The 17,731-nt window shown below is 38.9% G+C and overlaps 1 protein-coding gene across 1 annotated transcript in view; it reads left to right on the top strand.

Annotated features, from left to right (window-relative positions):
* The window catches only part of CAMKMT (calmodulin-lysine N-methyltransferase), a 553,001-nt gene extending 537,265 nt beyond the window's left edge, over window positions 1–15,736 (top strand). Inside the window, exon 11 of the mRNA XM_089653930.1 lies at window positions 15,451–15,736. Coding sequence (XP_089510056.1) covers window positions 15,451–15,528 — 78 coding nt within the window. The 3' untranslated portion in view covers window positions 15,529–15,736. The remainder of the gene's footprint in view (window positions 1–15,450) is intronic.
* The last annotated feature ends 1,995 nt before the right edge of the window (window positions 15,737–17,731 follow it).

The following is a 17,731-nucleotide window of genomic DNA, read 5'->3' as shown; positions in this document are numbered from 1 at the left end:
CTACTCCTTTCATTGTCCAGTAACAGGCTGGTAAAGGTCCAGGATGTCCTGGGCTCAGAGTGGGTAGAATGATGCTGGGCATCAGCTTGAGGACATCTAATGCAGGGGTGCTCAACCTTTTGAAGAGCGAGGGCTACGTAATAAGAGATTTGGTAAATGGTTGCAGACCACAATATATTGTAAACGAGCTGTCCTGAGCCCCTTATAAGGCCCTTTTCACATGGGCCAGAATCTGCTTGATCAGCAGGCAGATGACAGGTCCATGTCCACTCCGCATATGCAGAGCAGACATGGACACAGTCCACTCTGCTCTATGAGCCATCCGATTCAATTCTCCCAGATGGAGGGGACAGAATCAAATTCCTTTTTTTTTTTTTTTTTCTCGGATTGGAGGTAGACGGGTTTAAAAGGACACAAGTTTACATCCCTGCTGCACAGTAATGGATGGAGGGTCTGATTTGGTCCATTTGAAAAACAGACAGATGGACCTCATCAGACCAATCATGTAAAAGGGACTTAAGGCTGCTTTCACACTTACTCTATGCGCTGTGATTTACGCATACTGCACGGACAATGCAATGCACCTTTGGCTTTCTTGTGCTTTTCCATAGACATTTATTATATCTTGCAGGTGTGGTGCACTTTCTGAAAAAAAAAACACCAAACCTGCAGGATATAATAGAAGACTATGGCTCAGTGCAGTGCACTGTGCAGCACTTGAAGAACGGTATGAAAGCAGCCTAATAACCCTTTTTTTTGTAAATGCTAAAATGGCCATTGCAAAGTATGTATGCCCATTGCAATACTGATGTTTAATAAACTGACCTTTTTTTCCTTCAACTTCTGCTGGCAACTAGGCTGTTAGAAAGGCTCCTGTCCCAGAAGAGTGACACCAAATGCACTTCACTTGGCACAAGAGCCAGCGCTACAGAGGAAGCATCGGCTTATATGGCTACTGCTCCCTCTGAATCCACTTGCTTCATCCCACGCTGACTCCATCCACTCTGATGCTCTGGGATGGTGGGTTGGCAACCTCCAATCTGGGCCTGCTGACCCGGCATCTCAGAGCAGGAGGTTGCGAGCCACATCAGAAGCCACCGGTTGAGCACTCCTGATCTAATGGCAAATAAAAATAATTGCGGGAGAAATCTATTGATTGAAGGTAAATGTTGGGGCAAAAATTGGTTTGTTTTTTTATCTTTTAACCTCCCTAGAGGTCTGATTATGTCCATATTTCTGTGCTCAAAGTGGTACATTTTGTTGCATGGAAATATGTTTTTTTTTTATTGTAGGCCTGTAATTTTTAGGAATAACTCACTGAAATCTGTCCGAACAAGAGTCTAGTAAACATCCCAGGTAGGATAAAACTTGAAACACAAAATCATAAATTATAATTTAATAAATAATCATAAAAAATAATAATATAATAATAATAAATGTAATTCAATAATATAATCAAACCAAAAACACTGAAATTTGAAATATAGCGCCAAGTTCGCACATCGCTGGGCAAAGTCGCAAAATCGTTTTCAGTGTCTGATGATGAATTTCCCCCACAAATCATTATCACTCAATTCTGCAAGTGGTTCTGATTTACTATCGCTGTTCTCTAGCCGGTCTAAAACTGCTTTTGAGCTAAAGGGATGCTTTTTGGACGCCATGGACGTTTCTCAGTTTCCAGGCAGAAAGAACAGTAAAAATGCAGGCAGGGCGCAGGACAAAGCACTCGGGACAAAATGTATGTGAAATGGGTTGATACAGGAATGTTATACTATGTGATTTTAGTGAATGTGACTTTTTGTCATTTTCAAATTTCCCGCCATTCCGTCCCCCGTTTGTCCCGTCTCGCAGGGGACGGAACCCAGATGACAGATGCCAGCATTCGCCGGATTACATTGCCGGGGACACTGCAGGGGGGACATCGTGGGAGTGCAGGACAAGGTAAGTGATTGAAAGATCCCAGAGCAGCGCCGCATGGTAAGCCCGAGTGTAGCTCGGGGTTACCGCTTGTGGTACTGAAACTTTACCCCGAGCTACACTCGGGAATACCTCCAGGGAGGTTAATGGGCTATTCATTTCTACTGTGTTATTTTTGCCTGGAGTTCAGTTTTAAAGTGCTTGTCCAGGCAAAAAAGAGGCTTTTGGATAGAGTAGAGAAAACTCTGAACCTCTATTGGGCTTTTACTTCTGCAATATCCAGAACACCTCAATTACTGTCCCAGTGACAATGGTTTCCCCAGTAATAGAGTAGGGAAAGGCTGAAGCCCCTGTCTTTGCTGTTGTTGTAGGTTTTCCCTAACTTCCTGTTTGGTGAAACAGGAAGTTTGTCACTTGGACAGTAACTGAGAATAAATCTTCCTATTTGACAACTGTCAGTGGTTCTAATTCCTCCTCCTTCTATCTAAAACTAAATTAAAAAAAGGTTTTGGCTAGATGCTTGAACAAATTTGGTTTTCCATGTTGATTAAATCTGACAGTATGGTAGTCCAGATGAAAGCAGACTTCCCATATTCAGCAGAAAATAAAATCACACACTACCACGCACATCTTTCACTCCCAATGAAACAATATTTGAGTTGGTGAGTACCCATATACCCACTGTTCACTAACATGGCAGGTGTAAACTGCTTTGTGGCTAATCTGTGTATGGGCACCAATAATCTACCTTGCCACTTTGTGGCAAAATATGGTTGAACCCATGTTTATTAAACAGTATCAAACATTTAAATCACAACAGAGCTCTACCATAGACAGTGTCACCTCTATTGCCACCCAATAACAACTGAGGTAAAACTCAATTAGAACTGCACAGACCTGATAGTGCTCGACCAGATATAATCAAGACAGTGCTTGTAGTGAGTACAACAAATGGTACCATGCAGAAGCAGTGGTAAATACTTCAGAGTCAAGAGAATTTCTCCCAGAAAGTGAAATATTGCAACATTCATTAAGCTTTGGCAAAAATGTATTTGTAAAGTGAGCAGTGTATTTGCCTTTAGTAAATCAACCCAATAATGTGACATAAGGTTAAAATACCAACAATTCCGGACCTTGCAAGGTCCTTCTCAGGACATCTTTACACGCCAAGAGGAAGAGGACCCTGCAAGGCCCAGAAAAATTGGCACTTTGACCTAATGTGACATTAAGAGTATGTAATTAATGTTTGAAACACATCTTTGGAGCGCTGATGATTCTATAATATTTAGCAATATTAACAGGATGCTCTCAATTAAGCCCTCTCAGGCTTTGCCAAGGCCCACTTGCACTTTGAGTCTAAATAACATATTCCTTGCCTGCTTGGACCCCTTCCAGCAACTTAGCCCTGCATGACCTTAGTCACCCATGGGGAGGCCAAGATGCAGCCCTTTTTGCAGAGTGCTCATTGTGCTTTCCCTCCCCTTTTTGGCCTGTGGTATGAGAACTCTGTTGCATAATCAGAGCTCATACCTATTGCATCCCTGAGAGGGTTCTGAATCCACCTTGCAAGGTACCCCGGTCCACTAACCTGCTCCCTCAACATGTTGAATCAGACCTGTGAAAGGAAATAACCAAAACTGAGTGTGGGAGAGTGGGAAAGCCCTTCCCTCTAATTGAATTGAATGTATGAAAGGCCATCTTGGCCACCCTTGCATTTATATCTGTGGCCACACCCCTTTGCTTTTTTTGTGTTAGCAGGCGCTTCCAGTCATTGTCCAGCCTTTTCCTGACCCAACTTTCTATCAACCCTGGGGGCCCATGCCACCTTCCCTTTTCTCCAAAACGCTGCCCAACTGTGTCATCTTGTCAGCTTCACATGGAGCCCAAGAGCTCATGACTGCCCAGGAAGAAAATGGCACCTGACATCAGGAGCCAGGGCCATAACCCTCTTCATGTCCATGCTGCCCCTAAGGCTTGGAGGCCCTACTCTGTAACTTTTGCCCTCGAATAAAGACAAACAATGCCTTTATGGCAAAAATGGTGGAACCCACACTCATTAAACAATTTCAAAATCACAACAGAGTCTTATCGCAGATTGTGGTACCCATAATAACTGAAGATACCATCATTTAAGCCCTCTCAGACTCAGCTGAGGCCCATGTCCACTCATTCTCAGAGTTCTCATGACATTTTCCTGAATTGCTTGGACCTTGTTCTGCAGCTTAGTCTCGTCTGACATAAGCAGCTTGAGATGAGGCCAAGACAAGCCCTTTTTTGTGGAATGCTCATTGTGCCAACTGCGTGCTGTCTCAGCCTGTCCTCCCCCTTTTCTGCCCTTGGCATTAGAACTCCTTTGCATGGCAGAGCTCATTCTCTCTCTCAGCCCTGAGAGAGGGTACCAGGTTCCAGCTCTCCGAGGCTTAAAGACAGACGTCTAAATGCCAGTTCAAGGTCTATTTTGGCTAATTGGACATTAACTGTATTCCTCACCAAATCCAAGCAATTCTCAAACAGCTGATTCTCTACATCTCATCCACTATGATGTTGTTCACTGACCTGCTCTTAGAGTACAGTATCAAACAATATTTACCCCTTTCTTTTTTTTGACCCCACATCCCACTGTGGAACCGCTGAAAGGGCACATCATCATGCCCAACCTGACCTCTTTGTCAATTTTGTCTTTGAGAGCCCCTGGAAATTCCCCAGGAATTCTCCTGAAGATCTCAGATTCACTTGTTGTTAGGTTGCATATGATATTTTCTGACACTGGTGCCCGTGACTGCCTGGGTGGAAATAACACAAGCCATTGGGACCCCAGTCCTTAGCTCTTTGCACAATAGTTTGGGACCCCTAAACTGGATGTACAAGTGGGAATCTGGTTATTAAGTTGATTAAGCATTCAAGTGTTTCCAGTAAAGGTAACTTATTGCAAACTGAGACTGAACGTGTGATTATAGCCGGCAGAGCGGGAACAGATAAGGGTCTGCAGAGAGGTCGCTACAATCCTTGCAATATAATTAAATGACCTGATCAGGTTTATTTTTGATTGCAGAAAGTAGACCCTTGACTATCACGCTCACCCTACATGGCCAAATGTAAATGGACAGCCTGAATTTTTGAGTTCAGATGTTTCCAGTGAAAGGTGCTGTCAATACTACAGCACACTAAGATGGTTTTGACAATTGTGCTCTTTCAGTTGGGGAGATGGCTCTTTTTTTGTCCCAGGAGGACCTTGCCAGATCAATGAACATATGATTTGAATAGTTTGGTTTGGAGGAACATGAATGGCCTGCACAGAGCCCTGACCTCAACCCTGCTAAACTACTGCTGTCACATTGCAGCCCACGCTGCACCCCCCCCTTGCCCCAAGCACTGACAACCAACAAAAAAACGAAACATTTCTAATCTAATCACCATATTCATATAAATGCTCATAAACACACATAATTATTCGCCAAAGCAAGCAATTTTTAGGCAGGATTTTTCTGCCAGTTCCTGGTAGAAGGATCCAGTGTGGATAAGAGTATTTTAATATGCCCATTTGCACATACCCTTAAAGGCCAACTCTATCTTTTACAGCATGTAACATGTTGGAAAGCGGATCCCCCAATACCAGAACACCCTCAAAGCCACCCCCCCTTCCTATGCCAGTTCTCCTCTAAAATGAACTGCAAGTCATGTCTGCCACCATGGCGAACAATCTTGTAGTTCTCAATGGAATACAAATGTGGAGAGAGGGAGACGCCACACCGTGCCAGCTCCTTCTAATAGGAAAAGATTAAAAGAGATTTGAATGGCCTCAGCCTGTTGCTCTTCCTGAGGCCATGCCCCTGTTGAGTCAGGGATGTGGCCTCAGAAGGAGCAACAGGCTGAGGCCATTCATATCTCTTTACATCTTTTCCTATTATAGGAGCTGGCAGTGCGTGGCATCTCTGTCGTTCTCTGGTTGAAGCACTTGATAGCCAGCACCCATGTAATACTGTGAGACACCGGACTTCCTTTCCTATTATAACATCTTAAGTGGCACTAATAACTTTTACGTTGTGTTGTGCGTTCTCAATGGAACACAAGCATGGTGATCACTGTACTCATAGTCCATTTACACTTCTCCAGTTCTCCAGCTGAAAGCCCGTACCTCTGTACGGGCAGGGAGTTGGTAGAAGAGTCTGTAGCAGCCTGATTGTGGGTGCCATGCTTTGTAAGGTCCATGTGAAACAAATTTTAAATTCACAATTTTTTTTCTGCAAAAATATGTGCATTTATTTATTTATTTATTTATTTTGCTTAAAGGGAGACTTTAATTAAAAAGCAGATGCCTCCAGTCCTAAAAAAACAGTGAATATTTTAATAATATAGTTATATTAAGCATTGAAGGCACTGGTTGCAGACATAAATGTTGCTTGCTAAATTAGGCTCCATGACATTGGCTTGGTTCTGGGTAGTGGTGGGTTGCTTCTAGATGCAGTGGGAATGGGGGCATCTTTTCATTCTGGCACTTGAGCACTGAAGGAACACACTTGTAATCGGGCGGACTGGCAACTCATGGGGTCCCCGGGCAAAGGGGATCATGGGACCCCTGTGTCCCTGCCCAAACTCCAAAAAGCCTATAAAAAAGGTACCAGGGGCATCTCATGGGGCCCCCTACTGACCCCTGGCCCTCGGGCAGTGCCCGGGTTTCCAAATGGTCAGTCCGCCCCTGGTTGTAATGTTTTTTTTTTAGACATGCATAGAAAAACTCGGCTAGGCAATGTGGCATTTTCTGCAAGGCCTTGGTGTCTGGGAGTATCTATCGGCTGATGGTTGCTCCTAGAGGTTGCTCAACCTCACCTAAATTTGTTTTAATAAAATAACAAATGCCTCCAGTACTGTGCCACAGCCGCAGTGGTGGCAATATTTAAGCTCTGAAAACTTTTTTTCCCAATCAAAAATGTGAATCCCTATGCTTCATATTCTGGGGCTGCTTTTTGTCCCCCCACTCTGGCACTGCTGCAAGCCCTTGTAGTCCTTCTACTTATGCTTTCATTCTTTTGTTACATGTCTAAGAATAGAGAAGAGATGGCCAGTTTCTAATTCCTGATCAGACATTTATATGGAAAGCACTGGTGTGTGTGTGTTTTTTTTCCAACATTGTTGTGTAAATCGCAGCTGCAGGTCCTCTGTTCACAGAAAGAGCTTTTGTTAGCTTTAACATTCACGCCGATAAGTAGAACTCAATATTTCTGCCTGTTTGGCAGGATTGGGTCTTTCTGGCTCTACATATCCTTCATGCCTCATCTTCCTGGGGATGATTTTTGCTCCCAAAATAAGAAGAGGCGTCTTCCCGGAGGCTGCATGTTATCCTCTTATCCCTACTGTTTTGGAATAGAGCGTAACCAGCTGGAAAACTGTAAGGAGCCTGATAATGCAGCTATTTTCTGCTGTCCCATCTTAATCTTGTTACACAAATGGTTGTGAAGAGATTCATGAATTTTGCCCTCTGCATTAGCGCGTCATGTCACTCATACACAGCTGCATTCTGCGGGGAGTTGTCCTCCCCTCCTCCTACAACAGGGGAAAAAATTAGTTACAATCTTGGCAGTAAAGCAAGTAACAAAAAAAAAAAAAAATCCGCAGATTTAGGCAACCACCCATGAAGCTGATTAACAGTCAGTGATCAGGAGGAAAAGATTTGCCTCTTAAACTTTTCACCTCTCATTGTTAGCTGTGAAATTTTATTTCCGTTAAAACGCAAGCCTGTAATCAAAACTGTGTATGTAGCTACGCTATATGCCAGTGCTTTTGTCACAACGTAACCTGCCACCTTCTCTAGGATCCGAGCTATGTGAAAGGTACGTTAACATTTTATACAATTGTGCTCTTTTTTTTTTTTTTTTCTTTTCTTTTTTTTTTTAACCTACCTTGTATTCATAAGGTTACTTTTATAGCAAGTCTAAGACAATTCTCTGAATTTTTTTATAGCGTACATTTTAAATTAACATATAGCATAAGATTAAACAAAAAAAAAAAGGCTACAAAGATAAAATTCTAAGCCCTGTAAATTTGTAAATTTAATTGGTTAATTTAAAAATCATTTTTTTCTTACCTACTAAATTAATTATTTCAATAAAAAGAACAGAAATTATAAGTTCCTAAATGCCAAAATTTGCACATTTTAGGCATATCAATCTAGTAAACACGCCAAGTGCTGATTCTTATTCTAAATGTTTATTTAATAAACATTTGTTTATTTAATAATGTTTATATAATAAACATTTGCAGTGTGTATATTAAACTGTGAATTTTGTAAATCAGCAAATTTTGACAAGAGTTTTTTTTTCTTCTCTTTTTTTTTTAAAAATTGAATCTGCTGTCATTTTTGTTGACAGTATATATTGATAGTATTATAGAAGTCTGAGACTTGTAGAAAGCTTATTAAAGAGAGTGGGGAATAGCATGGTGTAAAGACAGATGACTTTTCACCTCCATTTCCCTGTTTAAACACCCCATCCCAAGTGCCCGATGTTTATAATCTGTGCAGAGTGTTGTTGATAATTGTAGATTGTCTTAAAAGTAAACAGTAGGGCTTCCACCCACCTCTCCCCCTCCTGCGGTGGCTGTTCACCCGGTGGGTCTGAGAACGTTACATCCAATTATACTGTAACTCGTAATGCTACTAATAGCAACTATATTACTGTGCCTCCTTCGGTCCTCGTCGACCTTATTTTGTGTATCAAATTGGAAAATAGCTTTCTTTTCACTGCTTTTTGGTTATTTTTCCATTCCAATAATCTGAAACAATGAAACTAGTTTAATTGGGGAAAATGTTGTTTTGTTTTTAACGTGAAAAGGGCTATTTGTTTGACATTTAAATAATATTTTTTTTTTTCACCAAGGTTCCACATTTATTATATGTGTTTTTATTTGTAATTTATTCACTTTTATAAGTTAATACTTAAGTATTAACAATTCTTTAATTCACGTTACCATTGTGGCAGCTATAGAAATGATTTAACTTGCTATTTTATCTAATTGTTATATTATACAGTACCATTTTTTTATCGCTTTGATTTTAGGTTTTTATTTTTATTGTTTATTTTTTTGTTATTCTTTTACACAAGATTTTTTCAAATTGCTCTTTTAATTGTATAATTTCTATCACAAATTAAATGTAGCTATTTGTAGGTTAATTTGAAAAATGATTTTATGACTGTTTGGCTTATGTGGCGTGAATATTGATATGATTTAATTTTCTATTTATAGATTGTGTTTTTCTTTTTTTTTTTAATTGTAGCTTGGTGGAGATTTTTTTTTTTTTTAATTTTGTGTTTATTTTTACATTGCAAGCTCACAGAAAGCTCTACAAAGCCCTTGTGTGACAGGAGTAGGTGCATTAAAAGCTACTATAATGCAATTAGATCACCTGTAGTTTTGTATTGTGCCTGACAGGGTCACGTGATTTCTCTCCAGTCTCCAGCCATAAAGCCCATTGCGGTGTTTAATCACTGACCATTATACAAGCAGGTTTATGGACTTACTCACGTGGTGTTTAATGTACAGAAGACTAATACATTCAAGTTACCTACATTTAATTTTGAATGTATTGATTATTTACCCAGTTTATTGGTTTTATTATGATGTGACCTTTTTATGTTGTTTATGTAACCAATATTTTTTTCCGAGCAACAGAGATACAGTTTATGTAAAGGTATAGATGTGTATTGGACTGCAAATCTCAACTCAACCACATATATGAAATAACCCTCCTTGTGCAAGAGAAGACCACATTCTTACAGTATATCGAAAACTTTTTCAGTCTTGGAAAATGTTAAATCCTCCGCCAGATTTATTATCAGTATCTGTGCCCCCGCCCCCCTCCCCTTGTTCCCAGTCACTATTGTCAGTAGGGAATGTTAAATTTTGCAGTTGTATCTGAAACAGGAGGTGAGGGGAAATATTTAAGGCCCCCTTCACTCCTGGTGCGTTAGAGCATGCGAGTTGACCTGCATTATTTTGCATGTCAACATGTGTTGTGTTAAGGTAGCTCAATCAGTTTAAATTGGGCTGCTAACCCACCAAAATGTACGTAAAAATGGATAACTTGTTTGGGTGCAGCACACCACAAAGCACACATGGTCCCTATGGCACCCTGAAACACATGTCAAGGTGTGTTTGTGGGGTATTTTGGGCGCCTTTCAAAATACATGGTGCCGCACCATAGATCATGTGCCCTATACATTACCACATGGATGTATCACTGGCCTCGGTGTTCCGGTGACATTCTTTATAGAAGTAGATTTCTTCCCACTTTGAACAGATTTCCACTCACTTCCTATTTTGTCTATGGGACAGCAAGCAAAGGGAAATGTCCCCAATAGGACACAGACAGCAAATGGAAAGGGTTCTAACCATCCGCTATCCTATGGGGAACTAAAACAAAAACTTTTTGGCTGTAGACACACTTTAAGTTTGATCTAAATTTCCTGACCTCTATTAAAGATACACCAGATTATTTGCTGAATTATTAGCAGGCCATCATAGCATTATGAAAAATATATGATACGAAGATATTTAGTATCTTCCTCTTTCTCAATATGAGTTTTAGTAAATAACCCACATTAAAGAGGTAGTCCATCCAAAAGAAATGGGGAATGATTTACTAAAGGCAAATAGACTGTTCACTTTGCAAAGAAAGTTGCGCTTTGCAAGGAAATTTTCCACAGAACTTAGTGAATGGGGTGAAGCTCTGCAGATGTCCATCATCCGTTCATGTGCAAGCAAATATGATGTTTTTTTTATTTTCCTTGCATGTGATTGGATACTCTTTGTAAAGTGAAATTTCACAACATTCACTATGTTTTGAGGAAAATGCCCTTGCAAGGAACAGTCTAATTTATTTGTAGGTCGAACCTTGTGTATGAGATAACCTTTGTTTTTGTCTCTCCTGGCCACCTTGGCGTTTTGGTTGCTTCTACCCACCTTGTTATTACTTTGTTGTTTTCTTTATATAAAATAGATTTCAATTATTTAACAGGGAGAGATCTTTGTATATCTCCCAGCATAGGAGATGGGCAAAGATCAAGTGAAAAAAATATCACCACTAATGTTCCCAAGAGATATAAGTGGCAATTGGTAGGTGGTTACCTATCAATAAACAAATAACCTCCTTCTCCTAAACTCCTACCAAAAAGTCACACTTTCTCCCTAGAAAGTATACAATATAACATATCCTTTTTGTGATAAACCACATAAATTCCAAATAAAATAAAATAAAATTCCACAAATAAAATTAATTAATGCAATCAAAATTAATACAATTAAATGAAAAATTGTGACCAAATGAAATTCAATCCCAAATATGTCCCAAAATTCAAATAAATCCAAATGTGTCCAATGCCAAGGTCCCATATTTTCCACTTCAATCCAGTTGGAAGGAAAATGATCAAAATTATGAAAACCTCAAAAAAGTAAAAAGAAAAATCCATAGTGCATTATCTTTTAAATATATATAACAACACTCCACTCTGTGCAAAACGCAAAACCACTGTTAAAATAGTGCAAAAAAAAATATATATATATAACTTTCTGTGCAAAAATTATATAAATATATACTTATTATTTAAATAAATAAATAAAACCCAAAACGTGACAAACTCCATGGACACTTCAATCACATATACACTCTGTGATCCAACCAGTTGTGAATTGTGATACTAGGTACTATTACCCTCTATAATCCAGCCAATAGTGATACTAGGTACTATTACCCTCTGGGAGTTATTCTCAAGCATAGGCTATCTTATGGAATCCATTTCTTTCCATTCCTTCACTTCAGGGGTACTCCTCCAAAGTTTTCATAAAGATAAGAAGGTTCTTAGGCATAATTCAAACCATAGAAACAAATTTATTCATGACTTACATTAACAGAAAGGAACTTCCAGCTCACAACATTGCTCCCTCAATGGCTCTGTAATGGCTGAACAAACATTTGGTTGAAAACCATGTGTAAACAACCAACAAAATGGCCACGGCGACACTTCCGGTTAGCGTGCGTGCGTCCTGACGTCACTCCCCTTACCTGTCCAACAAATACCAAACGCCGAAAAATAGTTTTGTGTGGAATGACCCTTTAAACAATTGAAAGAAAACTGAAAATGGAATTGTTTAGTGTTCAGTACATGGATGGCTCATTTAGTTTGTCAAATTCTGTCAAGTGACACCAATAATCTATTGTTTAAAGCATATCTAAACCCTATAATCAAAATATCAAATCTTCAACTTACCAGTCCTTAGATGTTGTGACTGCATTAGTTATTTTTTTCAGGCTTTTTGTTCACCTGGTAATCCCGCAAATACCACACTTCCTGTCTCTTTGTGGTTTATTTACTAAAGCTAGAAAGTGCAAAATCTGGTGCAACATTCCATAGAAACGAATCAACTTCTAGGTTTTATTGCCGAAGTGTAATTGAACTGAAGCTAGAAGCTGATTGGCTCTCATGCAGGAGCTGCACCAGATTCTGAGTGCACCAGTTTTAGTAAATCTACCCCTTTGTGCTTACATTCATTGCTTCATTGTGGACCTGCTGGACTTCAAAAATGTCTGCCTTTGATTTTCTTTATTACATGGTGGATTGGTTAATCTACACAAGAAAGATAAAGATGTTTGTGCATTTTTCAGCTCACAGGAAGTGATAAGGACATTGCATTTCTGACACGATCAATGGGTATTTCTTTACTTGCTGAAAATGTTCTTAGACTGAGAAATGAAAATAAATGTGTCCAGTATATTTAAGGACTGGTAAGCTGCAATATATTCCATTTTTAAGTTGCACATGATTTAACTTCTAAAGGAGTTGTTTGCACTTCACTACTCAAAATTTATAGTAAGATGACACATCTGTGTTTCAAACCACTTAATACCAAGCTAAATTTATTTTCGTGTTTCTCTAAAGTCGTATTAAACCATCAAATAGAAAGTAATGTTTACAGGTACATCCATTTGCTCTGTTTATGAATGTCATTCATTCCTATATAAGCCACTTTTTATTTGTATTACCTTTTTAAATCTTCCTCCACTCTAAGCTTTAATAAATAAAAGAAAAAATATACTCCATTGACTTTCTTGTGTACAATATACCATCATAGCTAGGTTGGGATCCATCCCCCCTACATTTTTGTTTTAGGATGAGCACTAATGGTTTGATTTACCCTAAAAGGCTCTGTTTCTCTAAGACTCCAGTGGAAAGCTTTCACCAAATTTGTGTCTCCATTGCCTTTCTTAGGGCAATAACAAAACTGGGAATCAAGGTGGATCTTTTGGGGTATGACGTCATCATTTGGCTATTTTGTGGTCATAGTTTTTGGCCAGAGCTGGGAATTCTGGTGGAGATAGCTCGTCCTGGGGTCTCCTGAGAGATATAGGATGCTTCACCTTAGCCACAAACATGCAAAGCCAAGCTTTTTGGTAGACCTGGCTCTTTATGTATACTTATACCCATTCACTAAAATCTCACATAAGCTTTAACATCTTGTTGCTGCTGACATGGAGCCTATTGCAGTGATGAACATTTACCAACAACCAACATCAACCAAAAATCATTAAAATATTGGCACTGTTGATTTTGATACTGGGGCATCTGCTTTAGAGTGGAAATAAACCTTCCTGTTCCTATCAGCCAAGGAAGCTGCCATCTTGGCCTCTGTTTGATCTGCAACTGCCATGGTGCTGCACATGTGATCAGTTATGACACCAACCATTTCATAGTTTGACAGGTTGGATGAGAGCACAAGCAAATGTGACAGCGTTCCCAGCATGCTGGGAATGTAACTGTTCTTTGAAACTATCAAATCGATGGGCTTAGTTCCACAAGATTAAAGTTATACCCAATAACTGAAATCTTATATAATCTATAACATATGATTGTAATGTTTCAATCTTTTTAAAATCTGTAGCTTGTATTAAAATAATACCCAGTGATCCTGCCATGAATGTCCTTGTTCATGCCCTTCCTGTCACACTCCGTTCTTGTCTCCCAGTTGTGATCCAGCGTTGCCAACCACTCTCCCAATGGAGACTACAAATGGCTGTGCTGATTCTCATTGCACAGGCATCACGTGGAAACCATTCTGGAGTTCATGTCGACAAAGTTGGCTACAAAGAAGCTACAGGAGATCCTCAGCACAAAGGATGAAAAAGTTTGAAAACCGTATTTAATTGAAAATATAACATGACGGCTCTTTATAACACACAGCGATTTAGTAAACTAAATGTCAGTTAGGGTTTACATCTACATTAGGCTTCACACATTTTGTCACTGTACTGTTTTGCAGGTTCCTACATATAGTACATGATGTGCAGCTTTAGAAATATTAAATAATGCAGTGAACATTGGCTGTGGCTATGCAATCCAGCTACCAATCAGATTTCATGTAACACACTTGCATGCTTGTATCACTTGAGCATCCATGTCAATTCAAGCTTGCCAACTGACTTGTCATCCCATCTGTAATCAGCTAGAGTGCCTTCTGAAGTTGTAAGGCAACCGTGTGAAGACAAAAAAGATATGAAACTGGCATACTTGCAAAAGAAGAAAAAGAATACTTTCTTTCTGTCCACATCTCTACAATGCCAATATTAATAAGAATTCCCTACTGAAGACCACAGTCCCCCAAAGTGCTCAGTGGCTGCTCCTGTTGACTTCCACATCATTGCAGTATACAGCAATGAAATGGAAGTTGTTGGAAGGAACCACTGAGCACTATGAGGGACCAAGGAGATTGACACTCAGAAGGTTCTATTTACAAGCAGACATCAATGGAAGATTTATCTTGAATGGAGAATGGTGTTCTGGTGGGGAAAGCAGCGGGAAAGGTAAATACTCAGTCTTTGCAGATGCGCATGTTTTGTATTTTATGTCTTAAAAGACAAGTGTGGCCAAAGCTTTTTTTGGTCATGATTCTCTTGTGGGTCACAGGAGTGCACTTACTCTTGCACTCCTGCGACCCAGAGGCCGCTAAAGCTTGCTGTCAGTTGACGTCATTGAGCCACTCCAGGCTCTGAAAGGATCACGACCATATTGTCAGGATTCACCCAGATGCCTGATTGACAGCTAGCTCCAACTCTTATCAGGCGACTGAACCAACCCCTCTCCTGCCTACTACTTCAGTAAATGCTGGAGGAACAGGTTGGAGCGCAGGCACATCAAAGCTGCAGCAGAGAGGTGAGTATGAAGGTATGTTTTTTTCTATTCTCCAAACTTCTCCTTTAATGACAGGGTTGCCTAAGGCATGCAAAGACATACTCATCCCTTGCAGCAGCTAAAAATCTAATGTCTATGGGTATTTTTGGATGGCAAGGTTAATGACTCGTTAGAAAATCAACATTACTAGTGTAATTTGTACTATGGAACTAACAATGACTAACTATATGAAGAGCTAGATACTGTGTGTTTTCCATGAAGCTCCATTGATCTCACCTTCATACACAGTCAACTTGAAAACGCCATACAAAAGTTCTTCCTTTTAATTCACTGTTGTTTTTACTGTTATTTATTACAGATGATGGAAGAAGACAAGGACAGTTATGATGCAAACATCCATTATCCACATCTTCTTGTTCTTACTAAGTCAAGATAACATCAATCTGATCTTCAATAACAACGTGTAACCTACCAATGTCTTCATACCCCATGTATTAATTAATTTGACATTTACCTTTGTTTGAACATGGTTTTGTACGTTTTGTATTTAATTCTGCACTCACATGTTTCTATCCAGTGTAAAAATTTACTATTTCATATCAACCAACAATAAACTCTTAATAAAAGTGCAACTATTTACAATATGTGCAGGTGTGTCTGTGCACTTACTTCTTGTAGAACTCCATTTTTTTTTTACTGAGGTTCGAATACCAAATAAAGAAAGATGGACGTACGTATAGAACCACATCCAAAGTCAGTTATATGTGCAGAGATACATACGGACGTTTAAGGCACCCACTTAACTCAAAACTTTATAAAAACAGCAATTATATTTAGAACATAATTTGGAAACTTTGGACATTTTTATGATAGTTATGTCAAGTGGGTACCTTAAAAGTATATACATCCATATCTCTGTACATCTTGCTAAGGTTCAGATAACTTACTGGAGATGAATGAGAGTGAAACTGAGAGGTTTCATTTCCCTCAAATTTCAACAAAAATATGGAGATTTTGGTGAATTTTTGCCATTTTGGTGAATTGCAATGAAGTCAATGGAGAATGTGAAACCAAGGTGTTTTCAAGGGCGTAATGGGCTGTAAATGGCTGCATTGAACCTGTTCTGGGGTCAGGAAATGGTGCTATAATATTTATTGTTTTTAAAAAAGAAAAAAAAAAAGATGTGGCAAAAAAAATTTATAAAATATTCAAAGAAAATAATTATAAAACACACAAAAGAAACAACACTAGAGGAAATAAACCAAACTACAATGAATACACCCTTCCAAAACATGCCTAAATAAAGAAAAAGAAAAATTGTGTCAAAATTGGTAATCTCACCCAAAACACTCCCTATTAGCCACAAAAGAAGTGGTACAGCCAAAGTGCAGAAACAGCACCAGTTATCTAAAGAATTCACAGAATAATGGAACATGTAAATAATGTGTAACTTTTATCTCATTAAAATGATATATATATATATTATTTGTGTAAAAAATGAGGGCATACTATGGCAATAAAAAGGGAGAATAAATGAGTATATACTGTATATGTGTGTGTATGTAAATATATATATATATACACACACATATTAAACATAACATTTTGCATTTCCTGGTGGTGGTAACGTTTGGCTAAAAGCACATTATGCTCTTCAGTTTTGTAGTGATTTTTTTTTTTAATTCCCTTTTCCGCTAGTGTGTTTTCTTCTTGGACAGCTACAAGAAATGACTGGCTCAGACAAAAGCCTCATGAACTGACCATTTGTCCTGTGGACACAAAAGCTCACCCGGCTCTCAGCTCCTCCTCCTCAATTATCTGCGATTAGTCTCAGTGTGTTGAGTCAAGAAGGGGTAGTGGGGCGAGTGCTTATTATCTGTTTAGGTAGAAGAAGAGCACATTTGCGGCCTCTCGTAAGGATGAAAAGTGAACTCTAATCAGATCCCCGATGGAAAATGGGTGTTCTTTTCCAAATCTTACCAAAACACACCTTGTTTTATTTGTGGAAATGCGGCATTCTACACTTTCGATAAATGCTATAATCAAACCAGCCCGAAGCTCTCATGAATATTTACCATGATGCTGTTACAATGTAAGGTCTTTAAATGCTTGGGTGACTGTTTTGTTAGCTACAATGGCCTATTGTGAAAATGCAGCTTCACTACATAACTTGGTCTACAAACTGACAGTGTATTGTTCCAAGGCAGATTTTTTTTTTTTTTACTCCATACAAAATGAAATAACCAGTTGGCCTTGTTTGTTTTAACATTTGTTAGATGTAAAATTCATTTTTATCACATAGCAGCACTGTATTAGCTTAAATTACTAAATACAAGGAAACAATATTTTAGAGATCTTATGAACATCTATAATGTCAACGTACATTTTAGAAAAAAAGACAACTGCTGGTTTAATAATATAAAACCTTTAATGGTGTCTGTGTACAATTAGCTGACAGATCTGTGTACAGAAGGTTCATATTTGTTCCCTGTTGTCACTACTCTTCAGCATATCTTCTCTTAAAATATATGTAAAAAACTTAATTTTTTGGTTCTGGATAGAGTAGGGAAGGGTTAAAACCTCAGTTGATTATTATTATTTTTTTATTACCGTATGTGTCCTGTTAAGAGAGATTCACG

Source organism: Staurois parvus, unplaced genomic scaffold, assembly GCF_062004578.1.
Source record: "Staurois parvus isolate SC_StPar_1 unplaced genomic scaffold, SC_StPar_1.0 ptg000727l, whole genome shotgun sequence".
NCBI classification, from domain to species: Eukaryota; Metazoa; Chordata; class Amphibia; order Anura; family Ranidae; genus Staurois; species Staurois parvus.
Note: the sequence above shows the minus strand (reverse complement) of the source record. Positions and strands in the feature narration are given on the sequence as shown.